This window comes from Nelusetta ayraudi, unplaced genomic scaffold (assembly GCF_046127955.1).
Source record: "Nelusetta ayraudi isolate G7.1 ecotype Tasmania unplaced genomic scaffold, CSIRO-AGI_Nayr_v1 ptg000033l, whole genome shotgun sequence".
NCBI classification, from domain to species: domain Eukaryota; kingdom Metazoa; phylum Chordata; class Actinopteri; order Tetraodontiformes; family Monacanthidae; genus Nelusetta; species Nelusetta ayraudi.
The window spans coordinates 6,234,999-6,248,716 of NW_027466083.1; the positions used below are offsets into that span (position 1 = coordinate 6,234,999).

The 13,718-nt window shown below is 42.4% G+C and overlaps 2 protein-coding genes across 3 annotated transcripts; both read left to right on the forward strand.

Annotated features, from left to right (window-relative positions):
- The first annotated feature begins 821 nt into the window (after positions 1 to 821).
- foxred1 (FAD-dependent oxidoreductase domain containing 1) lies at positions 822 to 6,092 on the forward strand. Its single transcript, XM_076031937.1, has 11 exons — positions 822 to 1,132; positions 1,750 to 1,970; positions 2,226 to 2,336; positions 2,418 to 2,536; positions 2,646 to 2,740; positions 2,861 to 2,962; positions 3,501 to 3,577; positions 3,796 to 3,956; positions 4,594 to 4,723; positions 4,957 to 5,061; positions 5,160 to 6,092. Exons 1-11 carry the CDS (start codon positions 991 to 993, stop codon positions 5,412 to 5,414), a joined length of 1,518 nt encoding a protein of 505 aa, XP_075888052.1. The 5' UTR covers positions 822 to 990; the 3' UTR covers positions 5,415 to 6,092.
- A 725-nt stretch (positions 6,093 to 6,817) lies between these two features.
- Positions 6,818 to 11,304, forward strand: kcnj1b (potassium inwardly rectifying channel subfamily J member 1b). Of its 2 annotated transcripts, none has more exons than XM_076031938.1 (2): positions 6,818 to 7,242; positions 8,470 to 11,304. In XM_076031938.1, exon 2 carries the CDS (start codon positions 8,477 to 8,479, stop codon positions 9,611 to 9,613), a length of 1,137 nt encoding a protein of 378 aa, XP_075888053.1. In that variant the 5' UTR covers positions 6,818 to 7,242; positions 8,470 to 8,476; the 3' UTR covers positions 9,614 to 11,304. The 2 variants fall into 2 exon arrangements, with proteins under 2 accessions (XP_075888053.1, XP_075888054.1); XM_076031939.1 differs by having other exon boundaries at positions 7,209 to 7,228; positions 8,458 to 11,304.
- Positions 11,305 to 13,718: the final 2,414 nt, after the last annotated feature.

Below are 13,718 nucleotides of genomic sequence, written 5' to 3' on the forward strand. Positions count from 1 at the left end.
ATGATTCTTAAGACTGATACACTAAATGTACGGATTATACGTCCTGTGGCTCTTCTGTTATTAGCCATCGTCTGTATAACAATATACAGTCGATGGTATTCGTTTTAAAAGTGCGCCATCTAGTGTCCATATTCTATAATAATTATTTTTGCAGGAATATTTATTATCCTCCTATTCGGCACCTGGTCGGGCTATATTTATATACGTATAAGTATGTTTATGTTTAAGTTGCCTGGTACATGTATTAAAAAAAAAAATTAAATTAAAAAAAAAAATACAGAAAACAGCTAGTATACACGCCTCTAGGGCTTCCCAATATTTAATTGGCCCTCGCGATTCACGTGATCAGCCACTACCCCTTTTGCAGTCAAGTTTGATAAAATATAAACGTGCTTCCATGAATGATTTATAAAACAAAATACATTTCCATAATACTGCCGTAAACGCGAGTGTTCCAGTTAATAATTTCGAGCGTCGTTACTTTTATAAGCGTTAATACAATCCGACAAAAAACGCTGTAAAAACATTGATTTTATACGGACGTCAAATCCATCGACAACGTTTTCAAAACGTAACACAACTGTTAACAGCCGTTTATCTGAACCCAATGTGGTGTGAATGCCGACCCTCTTCTTTGTCGCGATTATTAAAACATGGAAACACACAACTTATCATTAGATTAAAACACATGTTAAACGAAAAAGCATAATATTCGGTAGAAGTGACAAGCGTGGAAACTAGCATTCGATAGCCCCCACGCAGTCTCTAAGCGCCGTTTAACATCATGCTCTTATTTTGAAGAAACTCGCCGTCAAACGGGAGTTTCCGTCTGATGTCGCCCTCTACAGCGACCTCTCCTCCTTCTCAGACGCTTCCCAACGTCTTGACGGTACACGTGTGCACGATCACAGAAGCGATGTGGCGTACTACGCCGTGCGATCTGTTTCATCGGTGACAGCAGGTCGTTCGAGCCACGCTCAGCTCGCGGACATGTCCGCGTGGCGCAGGGCGACCGCGCGGATGGCCCGCGAACTCGTGTCCATTTCCGGTGGGCACGCGGGGCCTAGCCGACGACGGGCGTCGTTTCAGCGGCTGAGCACCTCCGCGGCTCTGCACAAGGACTTCTTCAGAGGTGGGCAGCCGTCAGACAGCGACAACGCACCGTCAACAACCTGCTGGAAGTAGCCTCGGCTGTCAGATGTGCCGATGTTTTGTTTTGTTTTCGAATAATAATAATAATAATAATAATAATAATAATAATAATAATAATAATAATAATCGTAGTAGTAGTAGGAATAGTCCGTTTAGTCAGCCGCATGTTTCCATTCAGTTTTGCGCATTAGTGTTTTACACGTGTTGTGTTTTTAAGTTGCCTTCACCTCACCTGACGTGCTGTGTCCTCCCCGAGCTCGTTAGATTTATTGCACGTAATCCAACTGATTAGATCGAGCAAAGAGTCGCAAATATCACCACCCTGATCGTTTTTTTTCAATGCCGAGGTCAAGGTTGCTCAGAGCAAGTTGAGATTTTTCTTTTTTAAATTGCGTAAATCTGTTTGCCTTGCAAAGAGAGAGTTTGCCTGGTCATGTGCTTGGGAAGTCAAACATATTCCCAGCTTTCTCTAATATTGCTGAGTTATGTAATAAACTGTCAGTAGTGGCAAAGTAGTAAAAAGACTGTACTGTACATTCTCAAGCGACGGTACAAACACTTGTCAAAAAAAAGTGAATGCTTTTTTTCCCACTTCAGACCTTGAGGAGCAGGTGGTCGCCATGAGACAGAAGGCCTCGGATGCTCTTCCGGGGAGCAAGTGGACTCCGCTGGAGATCAACCCCAACCTGCCACCTGAGAGAGCTGACATTGTGATCGTGGGAGGCGGCGTGGTGGGCTGGTCCATCGCCTACTGGCTGAAGCAGAAGGAGATGATGCGAGAGGCGATGAAGATAGTCGTGGTGGAGAGGGACTCCACGGTGAGCCTGGGACCTACATGTCGTTTACTTTTTTTGACCTATTGTCTCTGAGAAGTCTTGTATTAAACCTTTTAAATTAGATCACATCAAATTCAGCAGCGTTTTTATGCCTCTAATACGTGGCAGTTTTGTCTGTCCAGCTCAGTGTTTTTTATTAACTTGAATAAAACACACAGCACAAGGTCCCCCCCTTCCAACGAACTCTTTCTGTGCGGTCTTGTGTCATCTCTTGTTCTCTGTGTGATTCGCTCTCAGTACTCGCGGAACTCCACTGTGCTGTCAGCCGGGGGGATCCGGCAGCAGTTCTCTCTGCCAGAGAACATCTGCCTCTCACTGGCCTCCGCCAACTTCATGAGGAACATCAACGTATGTTTTTTACATTGGCACTGGAAACTGTAATGCACCGATGAACAACTCGACGATCAACGACTTGTCTCCCCCCCCCAGGATCACCTCGGCGTGGAGAACGAAGACCCGGTGGACCTGCAGTTCAACCACTCAGGATATCTCTTCCTGGCCAATGAGAATGTTGCTCACCTCATGGAGGAGAACTACAGAACCCAAAGGTTTTCACTGTTTTGTGAACTTTAAATAAAAAAAAAAGCAGGAAAAAAAAAGCATCAGCTCCCCCTTTTGGACAGCATCTTAAAAAAACATGGTTTGACTGTTTTGCAGGAGTTATGGAGCCAATGTTTCGCTTCTGTCCCCAGCACAGCTGAAGGATAAGTTTCCCTGGGTTAATACAGAAGGTGTGGCGCTGGCTTCATACGGTGAGTTTGTGCAGACTGCACCCAACCGCTGTCGAAAAAGCACATTCTGCTGCAACCCCACACAGATGTAAACATTGCAGTTCTTTTTTTCTGTTGTTTTTGCACATTCACCTCCTCTAGGGTTGGAGAATGAGGGCTGGTTTGATCCCTGGACTCTGCTGAACGCCTTCAAGCGGAAAGCCATGTCTATGGGAGTCATCCAGTGCTACGGAGAGGTGACAGGTTTGTCATCACCCTCTGAATTTTTTGTTTTTTTGTTTTTTTGTTTTTTAAATACTGCCTCACATCAACCTTTGACCAGTGTCACCGTTACCTAATACACACACACACACACACACACACACACACACACACACACACACACACACACACACACACAGGTTCCAGGGTCACTAGTGAGTTATTACAAAACTCAGAGGGCTATTTTTTCACAAAATGTTGTGTTTTAACCAAACATCTGCAGCACACCAGACACATCCTTGAGATTTCAGCATCAAATCGATTCATTTTTAAACACACGGAGGTCAGTTTATGTACATATATATACATAAACGCATTGGAGAGCATTGTGTCTCCACTTGCCCGACTAGTCCGACTCAGCTGCCTCTGCAAGCACGGTTATCAGTATTATTACTATCTATTGTCCACAGTATCAAGCCAAGCCAAGCACTAAGCAATGGGTTGTGGGAAAACATCTTGTGATTATTATTTTAGACTCTCAGTTTTTCATGTTATTTTGCTGAAAATGTCTGCTTTACAGATTTTAAACACACTATGAACGTGACGACAACAGTAGACGGAGAACAAGTGTACCTCAAGAGAATAAAGTCTGTGAAAGTAAGTAGAGTGTTTGGTTTGTCTAACACTGTACTCAGGTACAATTCTGAGGGATTTTTAGCTTTCAGTGTGTCCTTTTTCTGAGGATTTATATGAAAAATATATATTGTGTTCCAGAAAGACACCTCAGCTGCAACTTAAGAAGTGCTTTAGTACTTTAAGTACTTGGCAATAATTTTGTACTTATTAATTAACATCTTAAACACTCCACCTGCCAGGTGCATATGCCAAACAGCCTGGAGTACCAGCCAGTGGAATGTGCCATTGTGGTGAATGCAGCGGGGGCCTTTTCTGGAAAAGTGGCCCAGATGCTGGGAGTTGGCATCGGTCCCAAAGACACCATCGCTGGAATTCCACTGCCTGTGGAGCCGCGGAAAAGGTCGACTCTAGAACAACACACAGCTGCTGTCGGGAGGCCCGGTGCTTGCTCATGGCTTTTAATTTCAAGCAGAAGAAAATGTTTTGTTTTCCCCTTCAAAGATTGAGTGAGCCGCGAGCAATAAGAAGGGGCAGCAGCTGGTTGTCACAGAGAAAAAGCTGACTGACACACTCACACACACTGTCCTGTTTAAACTTGGTGGTGGTGTGTGTGGGGAGGGAGGGATGTGAATGAAGAGTTGTCGCAAATGCCTGGAAGTCGCGTCGGTTACCATGACAGCCGTCACCCAGATCCGTGTTTGCATGGAGTGGACGCGGCAACAGTGGCAGGAGAAAAGCTGGTAAAGGGTCAAAGATGTTTCTAGACGGTGTGTCACCACATCTAGTATCAGAGCGTCTGCTAACCTTTTTATGTTTAAAATGACATGGTAAACAAGTTTTGTATATATATTAATTACATTATATCAATTATATTATTAAGTTATATTAATATGTGGCTGCCAGATTAAATATTTCATGTCTTTTTCCTAAACCAAAAGAATAACTTTCAAGGGTTGAAATGGTGGTTAAATACACAAATACATCTAACGTATGTAATAGTTTTTTACATACTTATTATTTGATTTGATATTTTTCAGGTACGTGTACGTGGTGCACTGTCCTGATGGTCCAGGTCTGGACACACCGTTCCTGATTGATCACTCGGGCGTTTACTTCCGAAGAGAAGGTTTAGGAGGGAACTACATTGCAGGCGCTTCACCAGAAGAGGTTTGTTCCCGGCTCCATCGCTCACCTTTCAGAAAGTGTTGGTTGAAAACAAGGGGCTAAATATGCATTTTTTCCTTTGGACTTTGGATTGTAATTTATTTGAGGATAGGCTGTAAAATTACCATCTGAAAATGGACATAGTTTTATGACCTTTAATTATTTTTAGAGGAACAGATGGAGGGTAATTGATTGTTTATAGATGGTGGCAATTTCCTTTGTGCCTGTGATTTCAGGCCGAGGAGCCAGACACTGGTAACCTGGAAGTGGATCACCAGTTTTTCGAGGACCGAGTTTGGCCTCATTTGGCAAACCGTGTTCCTGCCTTTGAGAAATTAAAGGTAAAGTCTGGAATTTATCCTTTCTACTTCAATGCCTGGGTCCTAACCAGAAAGAGACCATTTTCAGAGTGTCAAAATCTTGTGTCTCTGCCCATCAGGTGACGAGTGCCTGGGCGGGTTTCTACGACTACAACACCTTCGACCAGAACGGCATCATCGGCCTGCACCCGCTGATCAACAACATGTACTTTGCCACCGGCTTCAGCGGCCACGGCCTGCAGCAGTCCCCCGCCGTGGGCCGCGCTGTGGCCGAACTCATTTTGGACGGAAACTTTAAAACGCTGGACCTGGGCAACTTTGGCTTCAGACGCATAATGGAGCAGGAACCCATGTTGGAGAGAAACATTGTGTAGATGGGCTACAACCAAACCTCGAGAGGTTACTGGTGCTGAAATCACCTCACATATCTCAGCTGATATGTTGTTGTTTTTTTTTAATGCCAAACGTCAGTCCGTTTATTTTACTAGCCCAATAATCAATTATATCTTATTATACCTTTGTGATGAAAGGTTTTCTTTTTGTTTTGTATTATGTTTAATCTTTAAAATAACTCCTACAAAATTAAATGACTGGAACTGAAGGATTAGCAAAAAAAGAAAAAAGTGTACTGTGAGTACTTTAGTCAACCTCCTCCATGAGTTTCCATGTAGTAGCTGAGAGGAAGTTTTTACCTCTTTCACATGAGTAGCAAATACAGCTGAGGGTAGAAAGAAAAACAGTGTGTTTGTGTATCTGCACTGTCAGGTCACAAAGCTAGTGCAAAGTGAATAAAGGAAGTAAATGGTAAATCATTTTGTAAATCCCTAAAATGTGATATCTCTTATATCTGCTCCAGCAAAAGTTGGATTTCACTTTTTAAAAATCAGTTTTTAGCATTTCCCCAAAACTATTTAGTTTCTTTGGTGAACATGGCTTAGCTGTGTCTGTTTGTGAGGTCACTGTTCTGTTACTGCTTTTCTTTTCTGCGTTTCTCAGCTTCCTCTAAGTAAAAATGAATGAATGAAATAAAGCAAAGCTTTATATTATTTTTACCCAGGAAGAAGTTGTGGATTTTTCAAAAACTCCTTATTTTTGTCGATACACTAAACACTAGATGGAGCCATTCTGTCAGTATATTCTCATATTATGTAACGTGATTAATGGCATCTGTCTCTGAGAGGTCAAACTGTAAATTGAATAGAAAGGAAACATAGTAATTAGTTTTCAGTTGACAGCAGATTATGGAACTAATTTAAGGAGATGCAGGACATAATTGTAATTCAACCCATTTTTAAAATACCCTTTTTAGGTAGGAATATCTTAACAAATGAATGTCTTAGAGCATGCCATAACTGATACACAAAGATGTGCAAATGTGCACCGGGCTGAAGGAAAGCCGCAAGGTGAAGCTTGTGAAGGGTCTGCGTTATGGGATCAACACAAAACCATCTGCATCCTCAACCACAGACGTTTCCCCTTCATCTGTATGCAGCTAACCTCCCCAGTATCCAACCCTGGGGGCTCCTCCATCAATTTAAGACCTCTCATGCAAAACGCTCTCTGCAGATTCGGGGGGAAAAAGGCCCCTGCTGCCAGAGGAATATGGCCAAAGCATTTTGTCCCTGCAGCTCTTCATTTTGATGCAAATGTGTGGCAGCCCTGCAGGTTCAAAATTTGGGGGAGGGGTGGAAGGAGGAAGAAGTGTGTGAGGGAGGGGGGACGCAATTGAGGAGCTTCTTTGTGAGGCCCTGACGCAAATCCCAAATGTTCTCAGTGCCGAAAACAAAACAGCATGGGTGCAGCACCGGCCACATTGGCTCCTTCAATAAAAGCACCTTCAGCCACACAAAAGCCATGAGAGGCTTTTCCAGAAGGTAGCCACCCCTCCCCAACCCACCCCAACCTCACCACACACCACACACCACACAACCAATTCCAGTACTGGCCAGAGAACTTCAGACATCTTCAACTCATCTCCAAACTAGCCTGGTTGTCGGCGGAGCCAGGAAGGGAGTCACCCTGACGCCCACTGGGAGCTCTCCACTCGTCGAAGCCGGTGTACACAGTGGCATGTGGCTGGGATTAGGAAATTTCACTGTGGATTAACATCCTTGCAACGCCTTGGCGACCACTTGCTGGAAAGAAAAGTCTGAGTCTGAAGTTCCAGTCAGCACTTTGGACCCATGGTCGCGCATATAACAGGTGTGTAGAAAACTTCTTCTTTTTTTCTCGCAAAGGTAGGAGCTGATGGATGATTGACTTGGTAGACTTGAAGTGTGTTCATGGTTTCTTCTATGGCTGTAGGAAGGCTTCAAAAATATAACTCATGCTGTATCCATTGTGCTTTTGCTTTGAAGAAAGTTACTTCCCTCACTTGGTGAATCCTCGTCTTGTCAGCCTCTAGTCTCCAAAGAATGAAGTGCATTTTTTCATTAAACATTAAAACAAGAAACAAAAAATAAATCCTGTATAGAATAATTGACATTTAAAAGTTCATACAAATACCTTTGTTTGTGTACAAATTGCTCACAAAAACCAAACTTTTGCTGCTAACAACTTTACAGTGCCTCTCAATTTCAAATATAATGTATATTTCTGAAGGTTTTCCTGTGTGTCAGTGTGAAGTGTTAATGGAGGTACTGTTATGTAAGGCGCAAAATGGAGCACGTGGTGCATACAGTAGCTATGGCCGCACTAACTCAAACGCATGAATAATGCATTGTCTCATCCTGCTGCAGTTGTGAGTTAATAGTACTTCTGATCTAAGGAAGAATTAATTGAGAGTGTGTAAACTAGCTCTAATTACCATGGCTAACACTATTCTTACAGTTACATTTGCAAACACAAAACTAGTACCACCTACTCTCTTAAAAATCCATTTGAATGTATAAAGTACTGTGCTGCAGGGCACGTAAGACGAAAGTCAAATGTTGGTTTTGGTATATACTGTATGAATCCATAAGTTTAAACTTTGACCAGAGTGTTACTAGAGGGCTTTTGCCAAAAATGAACTACCACCTACCACCACGGGTCCTTTTGATGGATCCATTGTTAGGCTCTATAGGGGTTTTCTGTTGTTAGTTGTTTTTTTCAGTGGTTGTAAAAAAAAAAAAAAAAAGATTGGAATTTTTCTTTACTTTGTCATGTTTTCTTATTTTATTATTTCTATTGTAACATTGCTACTATTTGATATTTCGGATACAAAAGTAGCTATGCAAGATTTCAAGATTACAGACATACAATCTCAGCAAGAAAGCAGCCTTGCGAGACTGGTACTGAGCCATGAGTGCAAAGAATTCCTTAAACCTGCAAGTCTTTACAAAACAAGGTTGAGCAGCCCAACTTTCATCTGTTACAATTTGATGACAAAAAATAACAAAACTGTCAGACCTTTGGGACATAATGTTATTCTACTGCCTCCCCCGCCAGCTCCAGGATGTTCCAGCTGCTCCAGCGTCACATCCAGCCGGCTGGACAGCGCAAAACTCGCCTGGTCACCAAGGACGGCCACTGCAACATTGAGTTTGGTAACATCGAGTACAGCAACCACTTTGCCTACTTGCTGGACTTCTGGACCACCTTTGTGGAGATCCGCTGGCGCTTTGTCCTCCTCCTGTTTGCGGCTTCCTTCACGGGCAGCTGGTTCATCTTCAGCCTGCTGTGGTACTGGATCGCAAAGACCAACGGCGACCTTACTGGCCAAAACCGCACAGACGGCCACATCCGGTGCGTTGACAACGTCAACGGCCTCACAACTGCCTTTCTGTACTCCCTGGAGACCCAGACCACTATTGGGTACGGTGGCAGAGCTCTAACAGGACACTGCATTGGAACTGTGGCTCTAATCATCATCCAGTCCATCATCGGTGTCTTCATTAATTGCTTCATGTGCGGCGTCGTCTTGGCCAAGATCTCCCTGCCCAAGAAAAGAGCAAAGACCGTGACCTTCAGTGACAAGGCTGTCATCTGCTTAAAAAAAGGGAGTCTGTGCCTCCTGATACGAGTGGCCAACCTTCGAAAGACCTTACTGATAGGCAGCCAAATCTACGGCAAGCTGCTCCGGACAACAACCACACCAGATGGAGAGACCATCATACTGGACCAGGTGGACATCGACTTCCTGGTGGACGCCGGCAAGGACAACCTGTTCTTTGTTTGCCCCTTAACCCTCTACCATGTGATCAACAGATCAAGTCCCTTCTATGAACTGTCTGTGGACTCCCTTCCCCATCAGGACTTTGAGTTAGTGGTATTTCTGGACGGCACGGCTGAATCCACCAGCTCCGCCTGCCAGGTCCGCACATCTTACATCCCGCAGGAGATCCAGTGGGGATACAGCTTCTTGCCCATCATCTCCCGCACCAAGATGGGGAAGTACCACGTGGATTTCTCAAACTTCTCCAAAAGCGTTCGGGTGACGACGCCGCATTGCGTGCAGTGCTTTGAGACAGACTCGGACCAGAGAAACCACAACAGCCACAAGAATGACAATAAACAAGACAAGTTGGGTATCGACAATCTGGGCTTCCAGGTGATTGACATTCACGACTCGGTGGACATCACAAAAATGTGAGAAAATTAAACAGTGAGTGAACGAGAGCCTGAGATTGCGCTTCCTCTCCTCTCTGGAGAGATGACTGAGGCAACATTCAGACACTCAGCTTCCTTTTTTGTCCACAGTTTGAATCAATCGACGTTGTTTAACCGAGTGCCTGAAATAAATCAAACATGAGAGCAGGCTAAGCTCTTGCTCAGTGGCTCATTACAATCAAAGCACCTTAGAGACTTGTGGCCTTTGTCTGGGTGATGTGTGAAAGAAGGATTGAAGTTTTGACGCATGTAAAATGAAAGGGGTAATATACCGGATGGCACAGCAGGTCCCTGTTGAGGAGATTAGGAGGCCTGAGCCAGCTATAATTATAAAAAAAAAAAGGAAAGAAGAAAATGAAAAGTGGGACAGGCCTTTTGAGTTTTCCCCTTATTCCTTCTGAAATACTGACTGTGCTCTCTATTTTGTAACATTAAATGCATATTGATACTTAACAAACTGTGAGTTTATGATATTTACTACGTGACCAGACAACTGGTTGATGATCATATTGTGTAATGTCGATCACGTCTTCTCAGGGAAACTAACACCTTTAGACATATAATAATAATAAAACTTTTGTTTTCAACGGTCACAGACTGATGTTGCCATGTGTTTCCACTGCTATAAGGTACAAAATAGTTTCCTTTTGCCTTTCACTTAGGTATTTTCCATTTTCCAAATTAAAGTGACAGTTTTGGACTGTTGTGCCCAAAACCTGATTACAGGGATTTTGTTTGCACATTTCACATGCTTTTAAGTTGAGAGATTCTTCATCACTGTTCGTTACAGCTGTCAGACAAAGTAAGTGTGAGTTTGTCTCACAACCTCTTTCCCTGTAATCCGTCTCTACTCTATAAGAATATCCACACTAACAATAGCTTCAACAGCTCACAATGGAGATCATCAGAGAGCTGCTATGATTAGGAGCGAAGTATAAACAATTAATGTTGTCATCTTTTCCTAAATTGTCCCAGATCTGCCAGCAGGCACTATTTAGGATGCTCACTGATGTTTGCAAAGGTTCAGAGACAGACTTTTATACCCGTGATGTTCAAACCTCCTCACAGTTGAAAGAAAGCCAGTCTGCACCTGCCTCACAGTCTCATGATGGACCCTATTGTGGCAGCAGTTGTGTCTTTTGACAGGAAGTCAGGATGTTTGTTTAAGGCGGATTCCTCTGAAGGAGCTTTGACATCCCGCCTGGATTACAGAGGCGAGTTAACTGGGCTTCATCAGCATAACAATGGAGAAAGGGAGAGCTGCTGTGAGGGACTGGCACAGTTGAAATAGAAAATAAAGCAGAGGGTGAGGAGATAGAGAAGTGTCTTCAGTTGATGGGCCCAGAGGAGAGCCAGTTTCCTCAGAGCTCTGTATCCCACATGTGGTGGAGAGAATTCAGAGCTGCAAGAAAAACTTAAACCATTAATATGTTATATCCAGGAAATCGTATAGCAAAGAAAAAAACTTAACTAGCAACCATAAGGGTTTTTGTTGTTTTTTTAATGCTGTCCAAAAAAAATCATGTAGTCAGACATTGATCAAAGACGCACTTCATCTGATGGGTGCATCCTTCCGACAGCTTCTACTCATTCTAGTGATTGCATGCTTTTAACTTTTACTGCAACTGAGATATGGTGGCGTCTAGCGGCCAATTTGTAAACTGCAACCAAAAGAACGCTCCCCTCCTTTTTCGGTGGGGTTGGGGGGTGGGGGTTCGTGTCCAGCTGTTTCTGCATTCGCAAAGCAAAGCAAAAACCAGGAATCCTGATCAATAAAGCCGATGTGTGTTCTTAAGGGGTTCTTGTCCGGGTTTATGAGAATAAACATGAACGACTATCTCAACACTCCAAAAGATCAAGGAGTAGGGTTAGAAAATAACTATTGCATTAGACGTCAATATAGTGGTGTAAATTTCTTGATTCTACAAATTTCAAATCTTATTGAACCTAAAAGCATTTGTTAAATACTAAAATATCAATGAGAAAATTTGAGTGTTAATTAAGTGTAATTCGTTTTGAAACAGAAGTACAAAGAGTGAAAAAACAAACACACAAACACGTTACTAAAACAAACAAACAAACAAACAAACAGGTTGGAAAGTAATTTATTTCAGGGATCCAGATGAGGAAAAGTTGAAATCGTCAAATGTGTAAACATGTTATTTTAAGGTCACTTCAATGTCTGAGATTTAGCAAGACGCATGACGAAATGTCCCAGTTACGTCTACTTCAATATTACGTCAACATGATCATATTAGATTGCTTACGTAAAGCACAGCATGCAGAAGAATTTTCCCAGCAGCCTTCTATCACAATTGTGTTTTTTAAATTAAAAAAAAAATATATGGGTAAAGATAAATGTATGCGTACATTTAATGCACAAGCCTTCAAGTGAAGTAGAGCACGTTTGTGGTGATTGGGCATTTGAATGACAGATAACTGCTCACAGGTCATTGGTAGCCTTTGAAGTGGTGACGAAGATGATAATTAGATTACATATAAAGTGGTTAAAAATACTATTCTGCTATTTATGTAATTAATATCAATTTTTTTAAATTGGGTGAAAAAAAAATGTCAATGACGTAAACATACGATTTTTTTTCTTCTTGTTCTCCCCCGTTCCCCGATTAGCCAAATTAAAGTTTGTTCTTAGAAAGTACAGTAGCGTGATGAAAACAAGCGTTCGTTGACTGAGGGCTGAAATTTGTAATACAGTGCCACAAAACTGCCTGCTCCGAAGTTATAATACACCGAGAATCTTTGCTTCCTTTCCATTAAGTATTAAAAAGATTAATAACAGAAAGCGCTGCTCGCGGTGTTACCTTTTAATTAACGAACATTTATTCCTAGACTCTCAATTACCCACGCTCATGTAGATTCCATTAAGTATCCAGTGGTATGTGTGCCTGATGATCATCAACATATTCAACCCAATAAACAGATTAAACAGGCAGCAGTATTAGCTACATGTTTCTTGACTTGCTGTTCTGTATGCTAACCCAGTTTGCGAACATAAAACCTTTCCCTTCATATTTCGGCTGATGGGTGTGCTGCCTTGTTCAAAAAAGAAGGAAGGAAGGAAGAAAAAGAAGAGAGAAAAGAGAAGAAACTAACGGTACTGTGAAGTTCTTAAGAGTATTAAAAAAAAACCAGACACTGCTTGGGGCTCAGCACTACCACCAGCTTCGTACCGCAGCACTTGAATTAGCAGGTCTTAATACCGCTTCATCTCTTTTATTTGATATATTTAGTGATTATTTATTATCATCCTTATAAGCATTATAATTTGTCAGCATAAAAGTGCGAAGCAAATGCCAGCATGTACAGTATAAATAAGCTGGGGAGGCAACAATGATAATTAAAATGAAATGATTGATCAAAGCAGATAATGGATACATGGATGGATGGAAGTTTTTATTTATTTATTTAATGGAGCAGTGTTTCTTTTCCCCTCTGTGACCTTGGTAAATCAGTTCATGTGAACAAGATGCTGTAAAAAAAAAACAAACAAACAAACCAATCAGTTTCTAAATATTTAGAGGTTCAGGGTTATTTAAACCTGAACTGGGTTATTCATAGAAGCTTATCATTTTTCACAAGACCAAAGTGGTGGTTCATGATGAAAATAAAATTGGCGGGTCACTGCTTAACAGCATGCTTTTCATGGCAATCCATTCAGCAGCATTAAGACGCATTGACGCATTGATTAACGGAGCTTGAAAGGCTAAGAAAGCCAGAGTGACATCAGTAGCATGACTCTAGTGAAGCATCTGCTCTGGGGGTTACAGCTCTGCTCATTTACAGAGGAAACAGTGGCAGCGGGTCTGTAATATTCTGATTTCTGTGGAAAGCTCCCCTTGCCGCGAAAATAAATGCTGCAACAGCCCATTCTTATCTCCTGCTCTGGGAACCATTCCTCAGTCTGGCAGCTTTAACCAAGGGGGGGGGGCAACAGCATAGACAAATAACATCAGCAAATCTGTTGTTCAGACACCAGCCTCATTCAAGCAGCTGCAGCCGCCAGCAAACATACTCATCAAGTTTACGGTTTGGTGGCTTTGCAAGCTAAGTGTATGGCCTAATGTACT